Source organism: Spermophilus citellus, assembly GCF_964194105.1.
Source record: "Spermophilus citellus genome assembly, chromosome: 6".
NCBI classification, from domain to species: Eukaryota; Metazoa; Chordata; class Mammalia; order Rodentia; family Sciuridae; genus Spermophilus; species Spermophilus citellus.
This window is the reverse complement of record NC_138187.1, coordinates 123,715,600-123,742,821: the sequence shown is the minus strand read 5'-3', so window position 1 is coordinate 123,742,821 and position 27,222 is coordinate 123,715,600. Positions and strand designations below refer to the sequence as shown.

Below are 27,222 nucleotides of genomic sequence, written 5' to 3'. Positions count from 1 at the left end.
CCGGACCCAGTTTCCTCTCCAAACACTCCCCCCTTAACACCTGGAAGTCTAGTCTACTATAATACCCCAGAGGAGAAAGGGCCTCTTACCCCAAAATGGGAAGGCCCCTATCCTGTCATTCTCTGTACCCCCACCGCCGCCAAACTCTCCTTACCAGACAACCGTCTCACTCCCTGGATTCACATTTCTAGGTTGAAGCCATATCACCAGGAGGCCCCACCTGCTGACGACAGGACCACCCCAGAGGAACTCTAAGAATCACCTCCTGAACCTCCCCTTTACTCCTGCTCTCCACACCCATCTCACCCCTTTAAGTTGCGGCTCACGCGGTGTTCCCCGCAGCCCAATTCCTCTTAAAGAAGCCACAATGAGCTTTCCCAACACCTCAGTCTTCTCTCTCTGCTTGTTTCTTGTGCTCTGCTTCTTTTCTGTGCTCTGTCGGGACCGGTCTTTACCCTCCTCTCCTACCATGTATCTATTCACTCTTCGGGACCGATACTCAGAACATGGCATGCTGAAGGTCCGCGAAGTGGATGCAACTACTTGCTTCATCCACAACTGCACCTCTATTTCCCTAAAATTGTCACCTTCCAGGACCTTCGTCCCTGGTAGCTGGAACTGGCCTTTCATTTGCTTCCTTTTTGATCAAACCAAAGGCTATTGCCATTGGTGGCCTGAGATATATAATGGGTGCCCCAATTGGTCATGCAGGTTCCATGATGAACGTGGTAGCTATTCTTACCACTCACTTGGTTACCCTGTAGGATGGACTTCTAGTTACCTAAAATGGCATAAAGGCTCTTCATCCGATAACCATAGATGGTATACTTTAGATATACCTGACCCCAAGGCCAAACGTTGGGACTATGTTGAGTTTGCTGTCTATGCTCGGACAACCTCAGCCAGACCCACAAGGTGGATGACTGTTGGCCGCACCCTGATTACGCCACCTAAGGCAACCATTCAGGTAGTTGAGCACATCAAGGAGTCAGAATCAAAACTTCAAGATCTTATCCATAGCCCATCCAAAGAGGATTCAGAGCCTTCAACTCCCTCAGGCCTCCCTCCCACATGGCTCAATTTGCTACACCAAACTCTTCGATTATTAAACTCCACCCCTCTTTCTGTGCCTACTTCTCAGTGCTTTCTCTGTGCTTCACTTAGTCGTCCACTTCTAGCAGCGGTCCCATTAGCAGCAGGAAATATTTCAGCAAAAACCTACAATTTCTCTAAGAAAGGACAACCCCTACACGTGACACGTATCCCACTATGGGAAAGTTATTCCACCAATACTTCATTTCCTTTCATCTGTTTCCACCCGCCAACAATGAATCCTTTACCCATTTGTTCCTTGAGCTATAGCACCCCATCGAGCCCTGTGTTTATGCAACCTGGACATTTCCTCTGGTGTAACGGGTCTTTAAGTACCTCAACAATCAATGTCTCTGGCACCTGTTTCTTGGTTACTGTAGTTCCTCAGCTGTCTTTGTATACTCCCACCGAATTCCGACAGTTGGCCCTACCTTCCCGCACCCGTAGGGCAGTCTTTCTGCCGGTTCTGGTAGGCCTCACTTTAACAACCTCAGTGGCGAGTCTCGGACTCTCTGGTGGAGCTATAGGTCATGCTCTATGGGCATCCAATGACCTGCAACAAAAACTGCAGGAAGCACTCGATACCACTGCTGAGTCTCTGGGCTCCTTGCAGCGGCAGGTTACTTCATTGGCACAAGCGGCTTTACAGAACCGAAGAGCGATTGATCTTCTCACTGCAGAAAAAGGGGGTACATGCCTGTTCCTCAGAGAGGAATGTTGCTACTATGTTAATGAGTCTGGGCTAATAGAAAAAAATGTTGTTAAATTGCAGGAATTATCGACCCAATTGCTCAAACCCACCTCCTCTAATCCCATAACTGGGTTCTTCCAATCCTCTCTTGCCACGTACTTACTACCTATCTTGGGGCCCCTTATTGGGATGCTCCTTTTTTGTGCTCTCTTGCCCTGCATAATGAAGTTCTTTCAAACCCAATTGCAGAAAATTTCTAATCAAACTTTCAACCAGCTTCTGCTTAGGCACTACCAGCCTCTGATGACCGATGAACCCCCAACATCTCCAAGAGAACAGTTCACTCAATGCTGAAGCTCCCTACCAGGCACGATGGAATGCAACGGACATCAGACAGCGGGAGACAACGAGCCCAAAGAACCTCTTAATCTGCCATCCTGGATTCATGAGTCTTTATGTCCTTTTAAGCCTCCTCATGGCCTTTGGCCTCTTCTCTGTCAGTCCCCCAACATGGAACTTCTGCCAAAAATTGACCTTTGCTTTAATTTTTATCTTCATTCTGTTTTTATTCGCTCTGATCTTCTTCAGGTGCTGGTGACGCCATGTCCAGGCAACGCTTCCAGTATTTCCTAGAGTCTCTGTTACAGGACCAGTGGCTGACCAACAATCTCCTCCATCCAGGACTGGTTCGATGCCATTGACGACTTGTGGCTTCAGGGAACTTTCATAGACTTCACCCCTACGGAAGTAGCTGTCTATAGCCACTGGGTTTTATTTCTGGCTGCCATGATATCCCCAGACCTGCCCCCCGAACATTCCTCCACTTCCCTTTCTAGGCCCTATGGCGCCCCCACACAGCAGGAAGCAGCCGGATCTGACTAACGATGCCCCAATTCCTAAGAAAAAAAAAAGGGAGGAATGTTGGGAAAAGTATAAATGGCAGCCGTACCCCAGAGAAAAAACCCCAACATGGCGCCTAAGGACTTCTTCCTACCTTCTTCTCTGCAGTGGCGCGAAAAGTTCCTGCCCTTGTGAACTCTCCCGCCGGCGCCAATTTCAAATCTCGCTGGCGGGGAACCTTAGCCCCAATGAGAACTAATTCCTGGGCGCGGGAGCTGATATCTGGAAGAACTTGCCAATAAACGGGTGGCCTGCCATTTATCTAAGCCCTACCATCTCCCCTTTAGTTCTATATAAGCACACAGCTTTTTGCAATAAAATTGGAATTCTCCCGGCGAAGAGTCTTTGCGTGGGGAATTCTTTCACTCTACTGCTGAGCTACAACCCCAGTCCTTACTATTGTTTTGTATTTTTGTTATGCTTACTATTTTTTTTTGTTTTTATTCTGAAATATTTTTTCTTTAAATTGGTTGTTCACAACATTACAAAGCTCTTGACATATCATATTTCATACATTAGATTGAAGTGGTTATGAACCCCCAATTTTACCCCAAATGCAGATTGCAGAATCACGTCGGTTACACATCCACAATTTTACATAATGCCCTATTAGTAATTGTTGTATTCTGCTACCTTTCCTATCCCCTACTATCCCCCCTCCTCTCCCCTCCCATCTTCTCTCTCTACCCCATCTACTGTAATTCATTTCTCTCCTTGTTTATTTTCCCATTCCCCTCACAACCTCTTATATGTAATTTTGTATAGCAATGAGGGTCCCCCTTAATTTCCATGCAATTTCCCTTTTCTCTCCTTTCCCTCCCATCTCATGTCTCTGTTTAATGTTAATCTTTTCTTCCTGCTCTTCCTCCCTGCTCTGTTCATAGTTGCTCTCATTATATCAAAGAAGACATTTGGTATTTGTTTTTTAGGGATTGGCTAGCTTCACTAAGCATAATCTGCTCTAGTGCCATCCATTTCCCTGCAAATTCCATGATTTTGTCATTTTTTAGTGCTGCGTAATATTCCATGGTGTATAAATGCCACATTTTTTTTTTATCCATTCATCTATTGAAGGGCATCTGCGTTGGTTCCACAGTCTAGCTATTGTGAATTGTGCTGCTATGAACATCGATGTGGCAGTATCCCTGTAGCATGCTCTTTTAAGGTCTTCAGGGAATAGTCTGAGAAGGGCAATAGCAGGGTCAAATGGTGGTTCCATTCCCAGCTTTCCTAGGAATCTCCAAACTGCTTTCCAAATTGGCCGCACCAATTTGCAGTCCCACCAGCAATGTACAAGTGTACCCTTTTCTCCACATCCTCGCCAGCACTTTTTGTTGTTTGACTTCATAGTGGCTGCCAATCTTACTGGAGTGAGATGGTATCTTAGGGTGGTTTTGATTTGCATTTCTCTGACTGCTAGAGATGGTGAGCATTTTTTCATGTACTTGTTGATTGATTGTATATCCTCCTCTGAGAAGTGTCTGTTCAGGTCCTTGGCTCATTTGTTGATTGGGTTATTTGTTATCTTATTGTCTAATTTTTTGAGTTCTTTGTATACTCTGGATATTAGGGCTCTATCTGAAGTGTGAGGAGTAAAAATTTGTTCCCATGATGTAGGCTCCCTATTTACCTCTCTTATTGTTTCTCTTGCTGAGAAAAAACTTTTTAGTTTAAGTAAGTCCCATTTGTTGATTCTAGTTATTAACTCTTGTGCTATGGGTGTCCTATTAAGGAATTTGGAGCCCGACCCCACAATATGTAGATCGGAGCCAACTTTTTCTTCTATCAGACGCAGAGTCTCTGATTTGATATCTAGCTCCTTGATCCATTTTGAGTTAACTTTTGTGCATGGCGAGAGAAAGGAATTCAGTTTCATTTTGTTGCATATGGATTTCCAGTTTTCCCAACACCATTTGTTGAAGATGCTATCCTTCCTCCATTGCATGCTTTTAGCCCCTTTATCAAATATAAGATAGTTGTAGTTTTGTGGATTAGTCTCTGTGTCCTCTATTCTATACCATTGGTCCACCCGCCTGTTTTGGTACCAGTACCATGCTGTTTTTGTCACTATTGCTCTGTAATATAGTTTGAAATCTGGTATCGTTATACCGCCTGATTCACATTTCCTGCTTAGAATTGCTTTTGCTATTCTGGGTCTTTTATTTTTCCATATGAATTTCATGATTGCTTTATCTATTTCTACAAGAAATGCCGTTGGGATTTTGATTGGCATTGCATTAAACCTATAGAGAACTTTTGGTAATATCGCCATTTTGATGATGTTAGTTCTGCGTATCCATGAACAGGGTATATTTTTCCATCTTCTAAGATCTTCTTCTACTTCTCTCTTTAGGGTTCTGTAGTTTTCATTGTATAAATCTTTCACCTCTTTTGTTAGGTTGATTCCCAAGTATTTTATTTTTTTTTGAGGATATTGTGAATGGAGTGTTTTTCCTCATTTCTTTTTCAGAAGTTTTGTCACTGATATACAGAAATGCCTTTGATTTATGCGTGTTGATTTTATATCCTGTCACTTTGCTGAATTCATTTATTAGTTCTAGTAGTTTCTTTGTAGACCCTTTTGGGTCTTCTAGGTATAGAATCATGTCATCCGCAAATAGTGATAATTTAAGTTCTTCTTTTCCTATTTTTATGCCTTTAATTTCTTTCGTCTGTCTAATTGCTCTGGCCAGTGTTTCGAGAACTATATTGAATAGAAGTGGTGATAGAGGGCATCCCTGTCTTGTTCCAGATTTTAGAGGGAATGCCTTTAACTTTTGTCCATTCGGAATGATGCTAGCCTGAGGCTTAGCATAGATAGCTTTTACAATGTCAAGGTAAGTTCCTGTTATCCCTAGTTTTTCTGATGTTTTGAACATAAAGGGATGCTGTACTTTGTTGAATGCTTTCTCTGCGTCTATTGAGATGATCATATGGTTCTTATCTTTAAGTCTATTGATGTGGTGAATAACATTTATTGATTTCCGTATATTGAACCAGCCTTGCATCCCAGGGATGAATCCTACTTGATCATGGTGCACAATTTTTTTGATGTCTTTTTGTATTCGATTCGCCAGAATTTTATTGAGGATTTTTGCATCTAGGTTCATTAGAGATATTGGTCTGTAGTTTTCTTTCTTTGAGGTGTCTTTGTCTGGTTTCAGAATCAGGGTGATGTTGGCCTCGTAGAATGAATTTGGAAGAGCTCCCTGTTTTTCTATTTCCTGAAATAACTTGAAAAGTATTGGTATTAATTCTTCTTTAAAGGTTTTGTAAAACTCCGCTGTATACCCATCCGGTCCTGGGCTTTTCTTGGTTGGTAGTCTTTTGATGGCTTCTTCAATTTCATCCATTGATATTGGTCTGTTCAAATTGTGTGTATCCTCCTGACTCAGTTTGGGCAAATCATATGACTGAAGAAATTTATCGATGTCTTCACTATCTTCTATTTTATTGGAATATAGGTTTTCAAAATAATTTCTAATTGTCTTCTGTATTTCTGTAGCATCTGTTGTGATATTGCCTTTTTCATCCCGTATGTTAGTAATTTGAGTTCTCTCTCCTCTGCGTTAGCATGGCTAAAGGTCTGTCGATCTTATTTATTTTTTCGAAGAACCAACTTTTAGTTTTGTTAATTTTTTCAATAGTTTCTATTGTTTCAATTTCATTGATTTCCGCTCTGATTTTAATTATTTCTTGCCTTCTGCTACATTTGCTGTTGTTTTGCTCTTCCTTTTCTAGGGCTTTGAGATGAAGTGTGAGCTCATTTATTTGTTGGTTTTTTCTTATTTTGAGGAATGACCATCAGGCGATGAATTTTCCTCTTAAAACTGCTTTCATTGTGTCCCATAGATTCCGATATGTTGTGTCTGTATTTTCATTTATCTCTAAGAATTTTTTGATTTCCTCCTTGATGTCTTCTATAACCCATTGATCATTCAATAACATATTGTTCATTTTCCATGTGATGTAGGATTTTTCCTTCCTTCTTTTATCATTGATTTCCAGTTTCATTCCATTATGATCAGATAAAATGCAAGGTATTATCTCCACCCCTTTATATTTACTGAGGGTTGCCCTATGGCATAATATATTGTCTATTTTTGAGAAGGATCCATGTGGTGCTGAGAAAAAAGTATATCCATTTGATGATGGTTGATATATTCTATATATGTCAGTTAAGTCTAGGTTATTGATTGTGATATTGAGTTCTATAGTTTCTTTATTCAACTTTTGTTTGGAGGATCTGTCCAATGGTGAGAGAGGTGTGTTGAAGTCACCCATAATTATTGTGTTGTGGTCTATTTGATTTTTGAACTTGAGGAGAATTTGTTTTATGAATATCGCAGCACCATTATTTGGTGCATAAATATTGATAATTGTTATGTCTTGTTGGTGAATGGTTCCTTTTAACAGTATAATGTCCTTCTTTATCCCTTTTAATTAACTTAGTCTTGAAGTTGATTTTATTCGATATGAGGATGAGCACCCCTGCTTGCTTACGAGGACCGTGTGCGTGGTATATTTTTCCCATCCTTTCACCTTCAGCCTGTGTATGTCTTTTCCAATCAGATGTGTCTCCTGGAGGCAGCATATTGTTGGATTTGTTTTTTTAATCCATGATACCAGCCTATGTCGCTTTATTGGAGAGTTTAAGCCGTTAACATTCAGAGTTACTATTGATATATGGTTTGTACTTCCATCCATGTTTGATTATTTATCCTTTTTTTTTTTTAAAATTTAGTTTGTTTCTCCATGATTATCTTTCCCCTCGCCCTCTGTCTTTACTGAGGCACTTCCCACTGATGGTTTTGGGTATTGTTTTTCATTTCTTCCTCGTGTAGTGTTTTGCTCAAAATGCTTTGCAATGCTGGTTTTCTGGCTGCAAATTCTTTTAACTTTTGTTTATCATGAAAGATTTTTATTTCGTTGTCATATCTGAAGGTTAATTTTGCTGGATACAGAATTCTTGGTTGGCATCCATTGTCTTTCAGTGTTTGAAATACATTGTTCCGTGACCTTCTTGCTTTCAGTGTCTGTGATGAAAAATCCGTTGTTAACCTTATTGGTTTACCCCTGAATGTAATCTGTCTCCTTTCTCTTGTAGCTTTTAATATTTTCTCTTTGTTCTGTATATTGGATATCTTCATAACAATGTGTCTTGGCGTTGGTCTACTGTGATTTTGTGTGCTCGGTGTCCTGTATGCATCTTCAATTTGTATATCTGTTTCCTTTTTTATTTCTGGAAAGTTTTCTGTAATTATTTCATTCAGCAGGTTACTCATTCCCTTGGTTTGAACCTCTGTACCTTCTTCTATCCCGATGACTCGTAAGTTTGGTTTTTTTATGTTATCCCATAACTCTTGGATGTTTTTCTCGTGATTTTTTACCAGCCTTTCTGAGTTGGCTAGACTCTTTTCAAGATGATATATTTTGTCTTCATTATCTGACGTTCTGGCTTCTACTTGCTCCACTCTGTTAGTGATACTCTCAATTGAGTTTTTAATTTGGTTTATCGTTTCCTTCATTTCTAGAATTATTGTTTATTTTTTATAATCTCTATCTCCAGATAAAGATGGTTAACTTCTTCTTTTATCTGTTTATGTAATTGATTCTCAATGTGTTCTTTCGCTGCTTGAATTTGCTGTCCTGTATCCTCTTTAAGGTTCCATTCCATCTGTCTAAGGTGTTCCTTGAGTTCTTTATATGACCATTTTTCTGATGACTCTAGGTCCTCCTGAATATTTAGGCTGTCCTGCATTGTTTGTACTCCTTTTCTTCCTTGCTTTTTGAAGCTGCTCATGTTAGTTCTTGTTCCGTTTGACTGCTGAGTTACTGTTTACTCCTATAAATTTATTTTATGCTTGGGAGGAAAGGTATTAGAAGGGAAGGGAAGAAGTCACTAAAGAGAATGAGAGTAAGCAGGTAGAATTCAAGGAAGGGGGGATAAGATAATTTAAAAGAAATGAAAAGACAAAAGAAGAAAAAAATAGGAAATAAAAAAAGAAATTTAAAAAAAAAATTATAAAAAAAATTAAAATTAAAATTAGAAAAAAAAATTTTTAAAAAATTGTAAAAAAAAATTTAAAAAAACAAGAAAGAAAAATGAAAATGAAAGAAAAACCCAAATCAAAAAAAAAGAGAAAAGAAAAAAAGAAAAAAAAAACTAATAAGTACAGTCTTAGAGTTTGATTAATTTCTCTTCCAGTAGGTGGCGCTGTGCCCACCAGGCCATGTTTCTCCTGTCAATACGCGGGAACCAATCACTGTGCAGCAGCTCCTCCCAGACTGGGCGAGTCTCCAATCCTGAGTGCCTAGGGCCTCCTCTTGTGTCTAGTCACTTCCCACTTTTCCTCTAGCCAGGCCCCTCTCATGGGTGCCGCTCACCACAATACTGGCTACACGCCTGGTCTGCTGCTCCCGGGAGCCCTGTTTTCATGAACGACTGGGCACACTCTTCCAGTTTGCCATTCCCTCAGACCCTAAGTTTGTAGAGCTTGGGGCTGAGAATCCTCAGCGAATTTTACTTGCCCTCCGGTAGCCATGCCCCCGGTAGGTGGTGCAAGAGACCTCAGCTGTCAGCTCTGGTGGGAGCGGTAGTTCCGTGCCGCGGGTGCCGCGCCACCTCTGATTCCCTCTGGCTGGCTATCGTGCTCACAGGAGAGCTGGGAGGGGCCTTTACGGGAGAGCTGGGAGGGGCCCTTAAGATTTCCCCGTTGTGTGTAGAGGGAAGGCTAGGGAATTACACACCTGTAGCCGCAGGTTTCAATGAAGTTATCTCCTCCGCCGCAGTCTGATGACGTCAGTTCTCTGCCATGGTGGTGTCTCTTGCAAATGGCGACAATTCGTTTCTCTTTGCCGGGCGACCAATGCAACGGTGGATCCTTACTGTCTCTCCCAAGCCCCGTTTCAAACCTGTGGCCACTACCTATGAAGGCTCGGTAGGCATTTACCTCCGTAGGATCAGAAGGGCTGACCAGTTGTTTCAGCCGGATGGATTAGTGCTGAGTCACAGCTGTTTGTCTGCAGGAAGCAGGCGAACGGGAGCTTGAATTCAGCCGATCCGGGCGCAGTGTGTGTTCTGAGAGGCCCAGACTGTTCGCCCTAGATCCACGTCAGCTCAGCATTGCCTAGTGATCCTGAGCAAACAGATTTAGGTTATTTACGACTCCCTATGCCTGCACAGCTGAAGAGGTCAGGGACTTGATCTCTCTGCGCCCGCCGCCATGTTGGAATCCCTCTATTCTGAAATATCTTAGGAACAAAGAAGTGAGTTTGTTCTGTCATTGTATTCTGGTGATAGGATTGAATTATAAGCTATTTTTTTTGTACTCTACTTTATAAAAATGTTTTAATTCATTCCTGCTTACCCAAGTTTAGTGGAATAGAAATGGATAGATCAAAGATGAGCTTTCTACATATGTATTCCAATTCTGAAGTGTTGTAGCTTAGATTAGTAGGGAGGTGAAGTGAGTTATACTAAGATTAGGGCCCTCAAATTTTTATGTTTCAGATTTTCATATTTTTATTGTTTCAGATAGAAATAAGATCTTTTTAGAGTTTCATAAACTATTAAGAAGTCTTTCATTGAAATTTCTCAACAAGTAATTAATATTTTTAAATAATATCAGGTGGCCGTAGGGGTTGAAGCATAAAAAGTTTGTATTTTCTAGGTTTCTGTTTCAAGATGATAGATGTTTACAAAATTACTAATATGAATTCACAAGCACTAGAATTAGCAATTTTAAAGGATAAATTTGTTGAATTATAATCATGCACAGTTTTATACTTTGTAGGCAACAAAAAATAAATATTAATAATAATATTTTTATTTAACTACTACATTTTCTCAAAGATTGTTTTCAGGCTGGACAATTTATTTATTGAAGATTTTGGAAGGTTGTTTCTGGATAATATTGTTGATAGGTAAGCTAGTAGTGACACTTTATGTGTGCTATTGTCATGAGAGAATTGAGTGTAATCTAATTGTTGCATATGAACTGAGAACTAATAGAAACATAGATTTAGCACAGTGGATTATATTAGGTTTGGTTACTTGTGACAAAATTTACAATGAAATAGGAGCCAGTTTCTTTCTTACGGTCAAAGATTTGGAGATAGCCTCATGGCAGCTCAGTGATTAGGAATCCAGCTCCTGTTTTCTTGCTCTTGTGTCTTTTTATTTTTTATTTTTTGTGTGTGTGTACTAAGGATTGAACTCAGGGTCACTCTGAGAGTCTCACCAAATGGCCCAGGCTGCCCTTGAATTTGCAAGTCTCTTGCTTCAGCCTCCTGAGTTGCTGGGATTACAGGCATGTGCTACCATGCATAGTGTCATGTCATTTTTTTAGCTTTCCATTTCACAGTATTTCCTGGTGTTGAGGGCCACAGCCAGTCGGGTGGCACCTGGCATTTTGCCAGAGGGAGTGGTTGAGAGGTGACACCAGGAGCCATTGAGATGATGATGGTTAAGTTAAGCTGTGTATTCAGTTGTATTATAGACCTTTGCTGTCCCGCAATAGGGCGGCTCCTGCTGCCTCAGGCGCCCGCTACTTTGGAGTTCCCGTTGAGTTCTTGCGGGGTTCCCAGAGAGTTCACGCGGAGCCCAGTGGAGGGTGAGAGGGTTCCGGGAAGTGCACGTGGAGTGCTGGTGGAGTTCGGGCAATAATGTAGTTCCTGTTTGAACCTACAAGTGCCTCGTGGCGGCTCGGTTATTTTGTGCCCAGCCAGACTGCGGCATTTGTAGAAAGGAACAATGAAGAAAATCTGGGAGAGGGTTTATATCAGCTCTGTTTTTTAAAAGACTTTCTGGAAAGCTACAATCTAACTTTTGTTTACCTGCTTTAGGCCAGAACATATATAGTCCATGTCCACTCCTAACTACAAGACAATATGACAATTATAGCCTTTTTTTCCCCTGTGCTTCATATATCTATGTAAAAATTAAGGATTATTTTGCTAAGTAGGAAAGTGAATATTTGAATAGCAACTGGCATCTTGTTTCATAGTAAATAAAGCAACCCTAGATATTAGAAATTCTCTAATTGACTGCTACTTTCCTGCTAACCTTTACCAATCCCTGGGCTCTTAGAGGACACTAAAGAACATTATACCCCCTTTTTTATAAAATTGTACCTGTGTATACATGCATGGATTTTATTAGGATTGTTATCCCTGAAATCTATCCATGAACTGTGGCCTTTTTTTTTTTTTTTTTTTTTTTTTTTTTTTTAATGAACCCACTGTTAAGATTTCCTATTAGAGTATTTCACTGTAAGAGTTTTTTTTTTTTTTTTTGAGAAAATTTCTCTGTTTATTCACTCACAGGTTGCTAGTGTGCTCTGTTATTCAGTAAATACAACAGCTATTAAAGATTAAAGGACAGCATGATACTCTATTAAGTGCTTACTGTAAGGGTCTGGCGAACGTTGGAGGAAGAGACCACCAAGAGACCGATTCATGCAACAGCAAAAGGGGGTTTATTGAGGATCCAGTCCAGCGCGCTGGGGCTCCAGGCTCTCTCAAGAAGGGAGAGCAGCCCAGAGCTCCGAGCAGGGGTTGAGCAGTGCTTAAGTACACTTCTTTAGGGAGGGCAGGGACTTTGCATACATCAGAGCAAATCATCATGAGGCACGGGAAAATTGAACAACTCTCAAACATGATTAGTCCATTCATTGGCGGGAACAGGTCAGGGGGGGGTGATAGGTCAGTCCTAAGGATGGGGGTACATTCAAACTGATTGGTTTGGGCCCTGAATGCCTACGTGCCAAACTGCACAGGGTCCAGGTTATTTAACAACTAAATGGTCAGTACCAGGCATTGTCTTAACTGCCTCAGGAATTTCAGGTTCTGTGTGCAGTTCAGAAACTTTATAATACCTAGTCCTTTACATTTTAACTCAGGCTTTGCAGCTTAGAAACTTTACTCTTTCACTTACCATGTGCCTGACATGGAACTGTAAGCCTTAAGTACATTATTACTTTTCTCCGTTTTATAGTGTGAAAATAATCAACCTTAGGATTTACAGCTAGTGAATGCTGGAGCTTATATTTGAACCCAGGTCTAACATCAATATCCTTTTTTAGTTATCATGAAATAGACACTTTACAATAAGTATTAGATACATTGAGGAGAAGGATTTTTAACGGTTCAGTTTCAAATTCTTTCCTTGATTTATATAACTAGGTGTCTCTTTGTGTCTTAGTTTTTTATTACTGCTTTGCAAAACCACTTAAATTGTTGAAGTATATGATAATGCTCCTCTTCTGATTTTGTATTTTTTAAACCTATATTGCAATCAGTAAGAAACAAGGCATGTGACAAATGCCAACCAGCTATCTAAACTAAGCGCCATACAAAATGATCATATTTGAAAATGTCTTCTCCACATTCAAATTGTATATATCATTAAAACATTCTGTGAAAACCAACATTTCATCACCTTGTAAAGTGGAACTCGCTGTTGCTGTGGGTTCTTTTTTCTCCCAAGTGTGCTGTCATGGACGCAGACGGCATCACACATGTACTTGAACATAAAAGCTTTTTGCTTTAAGCTGAGGTTTTTGACCCCATTGATAATACAGACATTCTCATAATTTTCTCTCTTCAGCCCCTTTATGAACTAAAAAGAGTAGAAAAGGGAAAATTATGAGTAATTATAGTATTAAATTACTATGGAAAACCATTTGAGTCCTTTAAAATTCTCTTTTCAAATCACCAGCTTCTTAAATAGTAAAATTCTTACATTGACAGGTTCTAGATTGTGAGCACGCCTTTATTTATCAACTGATACCTCTGCCTCTTGTTTTATCAAAAACGTTCTTTTCTTGCTTATTTTCACTATAGAGGCTAGATGTGACTCCAGAAGTTTTCATAATAAGCAAATAGGCAGTAGTAGGCCAGCTGCTGCTTTCTAATCTCTGGACACAAACTGTCATGAAGCAGCATTTGGTTGTTCTTTCTGTAAGTGTTGATTCTTATTTAATTCTAGGGCGATTTGACGAAACTGTTATTGAAGAGAGAAGACAGTGTGCTGAAGACCTGCTACAGTTCTCTGCCAATATTCCAGCTCTTTACAACAGTAAACAGCTTGAGGATTTTTTTAAGGTTTGATAGTCTTCTGGAATATTTTATATCATATTGAATATTTTTATTTTCTAACTTGTAGTAAATTCAAGTAGAAAATTCATTTCCTTTTGAATTTCATTGTTCACTAAAAATGTAGAAGTTAATTTCTAAATAACCATGTCTGTGGCATATCTTGCTTTTAGCATAAAGAGCTATACAGTTTTTGATTGAAAGATCTTAAAAAATTGATGCAAAGGGCTTAGGGATTTTCGAATTCAATCACAATTGTAATACATTAAAATTTGGTATCATGAAACTCTTTTTCTTTTTGAGGTATATTTCAGTGGCAGACTTCTCTTTGAGATATAAAATCCTACAAGTCCATATTACATTTGTTGTAATTATGTTGGTTTGTGTAAAGATATAAAAAATTAGTCTTTGCACAGTTTTAGAGAGGTAGGCCATTACACGTAGTATTATCTGAGATCATTGAATATTAATGTTTTGAGTTTTTTGACATAATGCTTTAATTCTGAGTTATTTATCATTTTTAATAATTATTTTCTAATATATTTTCTTTTTTTTTTTAAAGAGAGAGTGTGAGAGAGAGGGAGAGAGAGAGAGATAGAATATTTTTTAATATTTTATTTTTTAGCTTTTGGCTGACACAACATCTTTGATTGTATGTGGTGCTGAGGATCGAACCCGGGCCGCACGCATGCCAGGCGAGCGTGCTACCGCTTGAGCCACATCTCCAGCCCCTAATATATTTTCAACTTAACCTGTGCAGGTTGTCAGTTTCTTTCACTGTTTTTACCCCCAAAGTTTTCCTATTGCATTTAGTTAGCCTTTTAGAAAAAAAGCTAGGTGATGGTTTTATCATTGTTTTTTTCCTTTTTTTATTTTAGCTGAAAATACATTGGTTTGTATAAATTAAATTTCTTAGAATACATAAGTATCATGATATATCAGTAGTGGGGTATTTAATTTTACTGGTGCTAGTGAATCTCTACACAGGGAATTCATTTTTTTATGACCTAATTTAGTTTACTGAAGAAATATGATCTTTTGAAAGACATTGCAGACTTATGACTTAGAGTAATAGAAATAGTAATAGAAAATTTTGTAATGACTAGGTGTAGTGGTGCAGACCTGTAATCCCAGCAATTTGCTGAGGCAGGAGGATCACAAGTTTGAGGCCAGCTTGGGCAATTTAGTGAAACTCTGTCTCAAAAAATGAAAGGGGTGGGGATATGACTCAGTGGTAGAGTGCCCCTGGGTTCAATCACCAGTATGAGAGAGAGAGAGAGAGAGAGAGAGAGAGAGAGAGAGAGAGAGAGAGAGAGAGAGGGGTAGGTTTGTATTAACTAAATTCCTTATGATTGACCTTGTTGCTTACTTTTTCATTACTCTGCAAACTAGACTGAGATTGTAAATTTGGTTTCTGCTAATTCCCCAGTGCAGATCTTTGGGATAAAAGGCCAAGTCAAATTGATACAGTATTTGACTCTTTGCTATTCTCTGTTATAGTTTTTTCCCCCCCACTATCTGACAGAGAATCAGTACTTACAGAAAAAGGCTATTACTATTAAGCAAGAAGATTTTTTCTTTATAGAGGTGGTGAAAGGTATAGAATTAAAAAAATCAGTTTGGGAATTAATAGAAGTCAAATTATAGGTTCTAAACAGTTTAAATAAAAGTTTCCTGTTTGTTCCATTTCTTTTGGATTTGGAATGCCTGATTATAATTGCTCCTGGAAGAATTTTTACACTTTAGGAAATGAGACCTTATTTTTAGGGTTCATGAAAAAATTGACAGTTTTAAGAGGAGTCATAGTAATTTTGGAAAATATCTTGGAACTATTTTAAGCAGTGCTGGACAGGAGCAGGATATGACAGTAGTTTTAGTCTTTTGAAATAGAGAAAATATGGTCTTTAAGGTTATTTAGCTACAAGCAAAGAAAAAAAAAGCTTGCCTCTTGTCTCATCCAAGAGGTCTGAGTGAGGAAGGTAGTTACAGGCTGCTTAGAGTTTAGGAATGTTATCAAATATCTAGATTTCTGGGTTTGAGTATGAAAAGCAAAGTGTCAAAAGAAACATGCTAGCTTTTACAGAAAGAATGTCTAGAGGTAGTTCTTACATCTCTTTGACCAGAACTGGGTCACATGACTATCCTTAATTTGAAGGAGATCAGCGGAAGATGATTTTTAGCTTTCTGATTCTGATCATGGTTGAAGATGGGGTAGTGAGGGGAGGTTTTGGGTTAGCCAGTCTGTAGGGTATGTGCCTCAATAACATTTTTTTTCTGTTTGTAGGAACACTGATGATATCACACACAAATGACCATATAGCCACTTGTTTAGGCTGAATTTTTTGTTTTTTGGGTACCTGGGGTTGAACTCAGGGCTCTCCACCACTGAGCCACATCTCTACCCCTATTTTGTATTTTATTTAGAGACAGGGTCTCACTTTACTGAATTGGCTAGTGCCTTGCTTTTGCTGAGGCTAGCTTTGAACTCATGATCCTCCTGCCTCAGCCTCCTGAGCTGCTGGGATTATAGGGGTGTGCCACTGTGCCCAGCCTGACTTTTCTTTAAAACATTCTTAAGAGTTGAAGGAATAAAATAATGGATCTGTGTATTACTTCTCATTTACCTTCAAAAATTAATAGTATAGGGGCTAAGGCTGTAGCTCAGTGGCAGAGCAATTGCCTAGTGCATGTGAGTCACTGGGTTCGATCCTCAGCACCACATAAAAATAAACAAATTAAATAAATGTATGCTGTCCATCTACAACTACATAAATTATAAATTATATAATTTATAATTTAAAAAATGTTACCAGATATTAAAAAAATTTAACAGTATATTGCCAATCTTGTTTGACTTATGTTTTTCCATCACATATTATTTAATGGTTATTTATTATAGCTTTATTGACGTAACTTAAAATTTACTAGTTATAATAAGTATGCAATGAATGCACTGACTTTCGTTTACAAACTTGTGGAGTTATTGCCACCGATCAGTTTTAGATCATTTCCATTACATCAAAGAAGTTTCCCCATGTCTTCTTGCCAGTGTTCCCCTTTCCCATTCCCAGCCCTGCACAGCCACTGTTTCTGTCTATAGATTTGCCTTTTTTCAGTGTTTCAGATACATTGAATCATATGATAAGTAGTCTTTTGTTCTAGTTCCTTTCACTTAACATGTTTTTGAGCTTCATCCATGTTATATCTTGTATCACTATGTCATTCTGTATATTATTCACTGTATATTGCTGGATAGTTTTCTGTTAGTAGTTTCCCTCTTATTAGTGGGGATGCTTGAAACTGTGGGAGTACCAAACCCTATATAAGCTATGTTTTTTCTTGTTTATACCTATAAAGTTCAATTTATGAGTTAGGCAATAAATGATTAGCAACAATAATAGTAAAATACAAAAATTATAGCAATATCCTATGATAAAAGTTGTTAAAACTTATAAATTGTTTATTTCTAGATTTTTTTCATAAAATATTTTCAATCTGCACTTGATGGTAAATGCAAAGCAAAGTTGTAGATAAGGAGGGACTTCTGTATATGGTTTATACCATATCTTGTTTATTTGTTGACAAGTTGATGGACATTGAGTTATTCTAGCATTTGGCTCTTACAACTTAGGCTACTGTGAACATTTATGTACATATCTTTGTGTGGATATATGTTTTCATTTTACTTGGGTAGATTGTGAGGACTGGAATTTCTGAATCTTAAGTTTATGTATTAAAGAAACAACCAAACTGTTTCCTGAATTAACTTACCATTTATATTCCCCAATAATGTGTGGAAGTCCCAGTTCTCTTACAACCTCACCAACACTTGGTATTGTCTGATTTTGCTTTCCTAATGATGTAACGATGTTTAATGTTTTCCTGTGCTTATTCATATAAGTTCTTTGGTGAAATGTCTGTTAAAAATATGCTTGTTTTTTGATTGAGTGGCTCTGAATATATTCTGGATAAAGTCTTCTATTAGATATAGGATACAATCCTCAGAACAGTACAATATTATTATCCCTGTCCGATATGGGACTTGTAAATATTTTCTTTGAATCTGTGGCTTTGTCTTTTCATTTTCTTAATGGGTGCTATTTGAAGAATAGAAACTTCCAGTTTTTAATAAAGTATAATTTATCAGGTTTTCCATTTTTCATGGATTATGCTATTTTTGGCATTTCTAGAGCTTTTTGATTTACCCAAGGCTATGAAGATTTCCTCCCTAGATGGTTTAGTTTTACGTTTAGGTCTGTGATCTGTTTTCAGTTAATTTTTATGTATGGATTAAAGCAACAGTGTAAATTCATCTTTTGTGACATGAAATCTAATAGTCTTGGCACCATTTATTGAAAAGATTCCTTTCTCCAGTGAATTGACACTATTATTGAAAATAAATTGACTGTAAATGTGATGGCTTATTTTTGGACTGTTGATATGTCCTATTAATTTGTGCTTATTCTTATGCTAGGACCATACTGCTTAGATTACTATAGCTTTATAGGTTTTGAAGTCAGATAGTATAAGTTTGCCTACTTTTTGCCCAAATTGTTATGGAAATTTTGAGCCTGTTGAATTTACATAAAAAAGTTTGGCATCAGCTTGTTCATATGAGCAAAAATTTTCATAAAATTTAATTTGAAAGTACATTAACTTTGTAGTTCAATTTGGGGAGAATTGTCATCTTGACTATGCTAATCCATGAACATGAAATGACTCTCCATTTATTCAGATGTTTTTAATGTCTCTCAGTAGCATTTTTTAATTTTCAAGGTATAAGTCTGGTATTTCTTGTGTTACTTTTATTACTCAGCTTCTTATTCTTGGAATCTAGTAGTGAATGGAATTCACTTAGTATGATGCTTTAAAGATTCATCTGTGTTGTAGCATAGTACTTTATTTTTTTTATGCCTGTATGATATTCATTCATATGGTTATGGATATGCCACTTTAGGTTTGTTTTTGTTTACTAGTTAAAATTTAGATTCTGTACATTTTGGCTATTTATGAATAATGTTATTACGAATATCAGTGTATAGTTTTTATATGGATTGTGAAAATTTTGTTTCTCTTAGGCCTGGGAGGAGCAGAATTGTTGTGGGAAGATTTTTAATTTTAATTTAATTTATTTACTTATTCTTTGTTCTGATTTTTTTTCTTCTTTTTGTGTCAGTATTGGTAACATGTCTTTTGATTCAGTTTTTGTTTATTGATTTCGTTTTCTATTTCATTTTGTTAAATTTTGCTCTAAACTTTCCTTCTTTTTACTTGCTTTGGAATTATTTTGCTGTTTATCTAATTCCTTAAAGTGAAAAATTAAGTTATTGGTTTGAGAATGTTCTTGTCTAATATAGGATTTACAGCAATAAATGTCCCTGAGCACTGTTTGAGCCTCAACCCATAAATTTCTCTTTTTTAAATATTTTTTATTCAGCTCATTGTATATCCTGTTGTATAATTTCTCTGTTGACCCATTGGTCATTTAGAAATTGATTCTTTAATTTCTAAATATTTGTGGATTTTCTGAAGTTTCTTTTATTGTTGGTTTCTAATTTTGTTTAATTGTGATTAGAGAATGTATTTTGTGTGATTTCAGTTCTTTCAAATTTAGGAGACTTGGTTTATTCACTAGCATATGCCATGTCCTTGAGAATATTCTAGGGGTACTTAAAAGGGATACATATTTTGTTGTCAGGTGAAATTTTTCTAACTAGATAAAGACAGTTCTTTTTGCTGTGCTAGAGAGCTAATGGGGTCTGTATTTCTCTGGGAATTTACTCTCTTAGTAGTAGTGTTTGGGCATAGAACTTGCTGGTGGGAGGCAGAAAGAAGGATGTTGAGGAGCAGAAAGGTTACTGTTTTAATTATTTATAATGTCTTAAGGATCATAAGTCCTTTTATTTGTGATTGGAGATTTTGGTCCATAAAGTCACAGCACAGAATCGCGCCACCACTGCTTGTCTGATCATAACATTCTCTGGTTGCATATCGAGGAAGTGAAAATGTCTTTTGAGGTCTGATTTGCAAATCTAGATATTTGATTAAAATGATGGTCACACTGAGAAATCAATCTTATATTTGTTTTTATGTCTTTAAAAAACTCTTCACTAGAAATATCTTATTTTTTTTAACTTTTACCTAAGTTACATGTGAGTCTCAAACCTGAATGGCTTCTCAGATCACTTGAGATGTTGTGTAATATGTTGTAGTTTATAATTTGATAAAATTCAGTGACTTCCTGATACATTTCATCATTTATCACTAATTAAAATTACCGGTACTTAAGAAAAAATATTCTTAAGCTGGTGAGTTTTTTCTTCTTGTGCATTTTCACACCTCAGGTTTTTCTATTATTAACATCTTGCATTGGTGTGGTACATTTATATAACTGATGAACCAATATTGATATACGTAGTGATTTTTGGAATGTAATTGTGAACTAGTTTAATAGATTAATAGCTCCTATATTTCTTATATATACTCAGTCAAGATAACTAATATATACTACCATTTTAAAATATTCTTAATGACAAGAAAACAATTACTCTGATCTTTTTAGGGTGGAATAATTAATGATGGTTCTGAATTAATTGGTCCTGCTGAAGCTCACTCAGACTCCTTCATTGATACCTTTCCTGAGTATAGTACAGAAGGTAAGAGACTTTAATTTTTTTTTTTTGCATTTAGAGGTTTTTCTTGTAGAAGACTGTAAATCATATCTATATAGTAAAAATAGATGTATTTAGGAATTTGAGGGGATTTTACTGATTTTTTATGTAAGATTTTTTTTTTTTTTTAGATTTAATTATCTCTGATATTGGGTCCGTTGGTATTGGGTTGATAGTATCTCACATTTAATTAGAAGTTTTTTTTCTTAGTGGTTTATAAAATAGTGATTCATCCTCAAATTAGTGGCATCTTAAATTTGATGAAATGGTATATTGTGTAGTTTAGTGTTTAGTAAGGCATTCTTATATACTAGACAGTATAATTTGTGGTATAAGAATGCTTTACTAAAGTTTATTTAGCAGTTTCTTACTTTTAGACAATTTCAAGGCTGGCTTTAAACATTTACTTATTTTAATTGCCTAAAAAGAATAAGACTAAGGTAATTTCAATCTTTTTGATATGTTTTCTAATAACATGAGTCTAAACCAAAGCAATATTTGTACTTTTAATCACTTTAATTCAAGAATGTTTACTCTTTAGTTTGATTCCTTTATTAAGCCATACTTGAATTTATATGAAAATTTTAATACATATGTTTTAGCTTTTGGATTTCTGTAACTAGTGTTTTTTCAAGGAAGATAATGGAATTAAAAAGAAAGATGGGGGGGCACTGGGGTTGTGGCTCAGTGGTAGAGTACTTGCCTAGCATGCACGAGGCACTGGGTTTGATCCTCAGCACCACGTAAATGTTTAATAAAGATATTGTGGGGCTGGGGATGTGGCTCAAGTGGTAGCGTGCTCGCCTGGCAAGCGTGCGGCCCAGGTTCGATCCTCAGCACCACATACAAACAAAGATGTTGTGTCCACCGAAAACTGAAAAATAAATATTGAAGAATTCTCTCTCTCTCTCTCTCTCTCTCTCTCTCTCTCTCTCACTCTCTCTCACTCTTTAAAAAAAAAAAGATATTGTGTCCACCAAAAACTTAAGAATAAATATATTTTTTAAATATTTATTTTTTAGTTGTAGTTGCATACCATATCATTAATTAATTTATTTTTATGTGGTGCTGAGGATCAAACCCAGGGCCTCGCCCGTGCTAGGTGAGTGCTGTACCACTGAGCCACAACCCCAATCCCTTAAAAATAAATATTAAAAAAAAAGAAAGAAAGTTGGGGGACAGGTGGGGGTGGGTCTTTAAAAATAGAGTTATTTGAGGTGTAGCTTAGATTTAGTATATTAAAGGTAAGATAATAGAGTAATATTTCTTGATCTCTTTCATGAGTTGAGTTTGTGGTGGAGGATAGGATGATGCTTTATGACTGTCATATAGGAGGTAGTTGCAGTCTCACTGCTGTAGTACTGGGTTTGTGAGGCTATGCACTGATGTCAGACATCACTAGCCACATTGATATATCTATTGCAGGATATTTGCCTCTTGATTTGTAAGAGCAGATATATTCCTATCAGTTATGTGGGATAATGTACTTACTTTTTTTTTTTCCTTTTGATGCTACCATTTGAGAAGTGGTTAGCTTTTATTTTTACCTTGTGCCTCCCATTGACTTAAGTCCATTCATGTAAACCTTCTGTGTAATGCATGGAGGCCACGTGCATTACACAGGCTTCTAGGGCTCTCCATTTAGCCCTCAGTACCTTTGATTTCATCTTGATTTTGCCAGAGTTATAGACAAACATTGTTGACAGTAATTTTTCTCCACAACCTGTCATGCTTTTTAGGAAAAAAAATAATCTATTCTCCATGACCTGGTAGACATAGTCCCTTCGCAAAGATTTGAAAAAAAGTCTAGCCCTTGCTTGGGATGCTAGTGTGATCCTAATTCTAGAACTGGTTTCCTTGAAAGGTGACTTCTCTGGGAATAACCTTATCATTCTGTTGCCTCAGATTCCTCACTCATCAGGAAGAGGAGTAGATTTTTTCACCTGCAAAATATACTGATTATTTATGATGTCCAATATCAAACAAGTAGGAAAGTTAGAAAGATTTGTAATTACATATTTATTAATGAGGAGTGTTGTTCTTGAACATGTAGACTGTTTCTTTCCTCTCTTTTAATTTTTTTTATATAAGAATCAAAGGTTGTGTGATATGGGAGTGATTATGTTCTTTTGATAGCCTTTGTTAACTAGATGGGAGTCTACCCTGATGAGGAAAGGGTATTAGGAGTCTCTTTTAGTTTAAGGTAGGCATAATGGGAGCAGTGCAATGATCTTTTTGTTCATTTTTGTAGTCTGGGAGAGAAGGAGAAGGAGGAGCATTATTATTAGGAATAATTTTTCTTGGGATGGTATGCTAAATATTGAGGTTGTTCAAGTGAACAGGTGGTTGTATTAATACTAAAGGAGAGACAAACTAAAGCTAGGGAGAACCTACAATTTATTGTTCAAATTGAGATACTTCTGAGAATTAAAGCCAGTGCTGTATTAGTAATTACACCAAGATCACAGGCATAACACAGGACTACCCCATAACCCTCCCAAAGCACTTGTTTTAGAGTTTACCTCTAAATTTTCAAAAAAGATGTATTTTCTTTGGAAGGATTTATTTCTTAGGAATGTGTAATTCCTTTTATGAGAGAAATGGGGACAACATTTTTGTTAAAAACACAGAAAAAGCCTTATGCACCTAAAACTAATATTGACATTTTATCCTGTCACTAAAGTTTAGTTTTTCAATTGCAGTACTATCTCTAAAACATCATGAGACCGAAGAGTATGAAACTGGAAATGCTTATGTCTCCTTCCCCATCCCTTTTAAAAGCCTTTTTGTCTGGCTAATTAATCCTGATGAACAAGACACCTAAGTTGACAAATACAGATAGATAGCATTGTCAAAAAGCTTACAAATTCATTGTTATTTCAGAGGGAAAATGAGTAGTAAATATCATGAGATTGTCTGATATAATAGGAAAGTGGAAGATTTACTTTGTAAAAAGTCTGGAAAATACAGAGACAACCACAGGAAAGGGCATTCTGTAGCAACAGAGCAAGAAAGGTGACATCCAACCAAGCCCCACAGGTATGCAGTGAAACGGAGGATCGTAAAGAGATCGTATTGACAAATGCTTGTAGTTTGGATTTAGAGCCAAAATGTGAGATGATTTACTCCATAACAGTTTCTTTGAGTGTAGTATTTCAAATGACGTCTTAAAAATGGATTGTCATTTTACATACTTAAGAATTTGTTTCTTGGTGGAATAAGCCAGAGGGGTAAATCTTAATACAGCCTGCTCTTTTCAAGATTGTTTAATTGCAGTTAGAAAGACAAGACATAGCAGTTTATTTTCTGTTGCTGAAAACAGTTTGTTTTCTGAGACTGGGTACTTTATAAAGAAGTGAGGCTTATTTTGCTTATGGTTTTGGAGGCCGAAAGTCCAAGGTTGGGTAGCACATTTGTTCAGCCTCTGGTAAATGCCCTCATGGCTATGTCATAAAGTGGTGGAAAAGCCTAAAGGAGGGGAAATAGCTTCATGCAGAGGCAATCATATGGTGAGACAGGAACCTAGAGACTGGGGAAGGGTCAGTCTAGTTCTTTTTACAACAACCCACTTGGTAACTAATTGGGGTCCCATGAGACCTACATTAATTTATTCTGAGGATGATGTCCCCATTGACTTCATTACCTCTCATTAAGTCCTTTTAACTGTTATATCACCTAACATTGCCACACTGAGGACCAAGCTTCCAGCACACATGCCTTTTTGGGACAAACCATATATAAATCATGCCACATAGCAAGTTTATCACATTAACAATGCAATCAACAAATCCTAATTTACTATGGAATCAAAGTAGTGATGGAAACATGAAAATCTGGGGTATATCCTTTTGTGTTAAAATTACAGTTGTTTTATAGTATAGTAGAATAGAGAAACCCCTTTGAGATGTCATGAAATCAATAACTTTGTGATAAGTTGGCACCTGTATTTTATTTAGCATGAGGCTGAACATTTTGAAATTATTCTGTAGATTTTTAGACAAAAGGTTGACATTGTTTTGCATTTTTAAAAAGAAATGTTGGTTATTATTTATCTCCTTTGTCCAAAGCAATTAAACTATATTTTTTCAAAGATGAGAGGAGATATAATTGATAGTTAACATTTTATTTCCATTTTAGGCTTCTGTGTTTTATTTGAATTAAACTTAGCTATGAAGTTACTATGACATTTGTGGAAACCTGCCCAGATGGTGCATGGGAACTGAGCATCTTGACATGTTTCTCTCATCTGTTGGCCTGTTTGAAGGATGCAGGTGGCTTTCCTGCCATGCTGCCCTTGATATTGGTGCCTTTGATGTTGGTTTAGTCTCATCTGGTAACCTGTGTCATTTCCTCTTCCTAATACTTGACTTCCTTTGCAGTTTCAGGAGGGATGTTATCCAGCTTCATGCAGCAAATAAGGGAAAATAATTAGGTGATCATAACCACAAGCAGAATATGAGAGATTGGCTTATTATATGTAGCAGATCTTAAGATTTTTTTTTTTTTTGGTGGTGCTAGGGATCGAACCTGGGGCCTTGTGCATGCAAGGCATGCACTCTATCAACTGAGCTATATCCCCCAGCCCAGATCTTATGATATTTAGATGTGCCTTGGAATAGCAAATCTACCAGTTTTTTAGGAGGGAGTTCAGTGGGGAGGATGTCTGTGAATTATGAATTAAGAACTCACAAGTACTCATTGTAACACTGATGGAGATAAGAAATGATCTATTAAGCAGTCTTAAACCATCCATTTATTTATTTATTTATTTGGTGCTGAGGATTGAGCTCAGGAGCACTGTACCATTGAGCTATATTCCTAACCCTTTTTGCTTTCTTTTGTCAGACAGGGTCTTGGCTAAATTGCTTAGGGTTACCAAATTTGCTAAGGCTGGCCTTGAACTTGCAATCTTCCTGTCTTAATCTCTTGAATCACGATTATAGGCATACATCATGGTACCCAGCTAACTAGCCATTTTAGATTAAATGAGGTATAGAATGTATTATATATATACACATATATATATTATATATATAATATATTGCACGTATTTTTGGAGGATAGCATATATTGCTGATTTTTATAAGGGTTTCCGTAAAATGACATTTAGCTCAAGATTTATGTGTTTATTTGATGAAAAGGCAATTCTTTTCTATATGTAGACAAGCACAAAGATTGTGGTTAAACTGTTACACTGAAGTGTTGATTATAATTAAAATATTGGAGGACTAATTGGGGAAAGTGTTTTAGTTAGCTTTTTTGCTGTTGTGACCAAAAGACCTGACAAGAATAGTTTTAAAAGGAAAAGTTTATTTTGGGGCTCATGATTCCAGAACTTTTAGTTCACAGACAGCTGACTCCATTCCTTGGGGCTGAGGTAAGGCAGGCATCATGGTGGAAGAGTGTGGCAGAGGAAAACAGCTAGGAACAGGGTACCTGGAAGGGGGGTGGGGAGAGAGAAGAAGAGAGGCGAGGAGGAGAGAGGGAGAGGATGGGTAAGGCATGTCCCCAGGGACCTACCTCCTCTAGCCTCACCCTATCTGCCTTCATTTACCATTCTGTTAATCCCTGTCTGGGAATTAATTAACTTTTTGGGTTAAAGCTCTCATAACCCAATCATTTCACCTCTAATCCTTCTTGTATTGTCTCATATGTAAGCTTTTGGGGGACACTTCTCATCTAACCTGTAGCATTTCCACCCCAGGCCCCCAAAAGCTTTTGCTTATTTCACATTTGCAAAATATATTTAATCCATTTACAAGAGTATCCATCCCATTAGCGTTGCCCAAAAGTCCAACTTGGAGTCTCCTTGGAGACTTAAAGCAAACTCTCATTGTGAGCTCCTGTAAAAATCAAAAGCAGGTTACATGTATCCAGTATATAAAGGTACAAAATAAACATTTCCATTCTACCAGGGAGAAATAGGGACATAGAAAGAAGGGATGGGATCAAAACAAGACTGAAATCCAGCTGGCGAACAAGTCCTGTAGTTCCATGTCTGGCATCTGCTGGCATCTGCTGGTATCTGCTGGCATTGTGTGTTCTCTCCAAAGGGCTTGTGTAGCTCTGCCCCTGTGGCTTTGCTGGTTGCAGCCTACATGGCTTCTCTGTTGGTTTGTCTGTGCTCAATTCCTGTAGCTTTCATTGGCAGATATTCCCCAGTATTGTCATTTCTTAATCTTGGGGGTCTCCCCTGCAGCCTTGCCTTCCTTCTCACAACTCATGTATCACCCTATCAGGAGCTGCCCGCAGGAACTCCCACCCTGCTGCACTTTGCCTGGCTTCCCAGGCCTGCCTTTGAAATCTCAGTGGAAGCCTCCATGACCCCCTAACTCTAGCATCCCACTCTCCTGTAGAACCAGTACTACCTGGTTGATGCCAGGTCTTCTGCCACCTCAGCAGTAGCCAGACCTCTTAGGATCTTGGCTGCCGCAGCCTCTGATTGCCTGCCTGGCTGAGCATGGTGAAACATCTTCTTAGGCCCTCCTGTGCAAGTAGGGTGCCCCCATGGTCTTTTCTCAAAGGAATTTTTACTTTTATACCCTTCATCCCTAGATGGGTATGGTCTTGCCAGTTCCTGAGATGCCCTCAAGACATGTCTCCTATTGTTTTTGGTCAAAGTATTTATCTTTTCTTTAGTGGCTGTAATGTCTGTAACTACCACATATTCCTTAGCACTAGTTTTGCTGGCAGTTTTCTGACCAAAGTGAAGCTTTTTCAAATCTTCATGCTCCCAGTTATCACAGTAAATTTGGCTAAATGCTAACGGCA

The 27,222-nt window shown here is 37.6% G+C and overlaps 1 protein-coding gene across 7 annotated transcripts in view; it reads left to right on the top strand.

Annotated features, from left to right (window-relative positions):
• Positions 1-27,222, top strand: part of RPS6KC1 (ribosomal protein S6 kinase C1) — a 213,201-nt gene that overhangs the window by 44,617 nt on the left and 141,362 nt on the right. For 6 of the 7 annotated variants that reach the window (XM_081300200.1, XM_081300203.1, XM_081300199.1 and 3 more), the window contains exons 4-5: positions 13,674-13,789; positions 20,343-20,436. In XM_081300200.1, coding sequence (XP_081156326.1) covers positions 13,674-13,789; positions 20,343-20,436 — 210 coding nt within the window. The remainder of the gene's footprint in view (positions 1-13,673; positions 13,790-20,342; positions 20,437-27,222) is intronic. The other variant, XM_081300204.1, reaches the window with a different exon arrangement.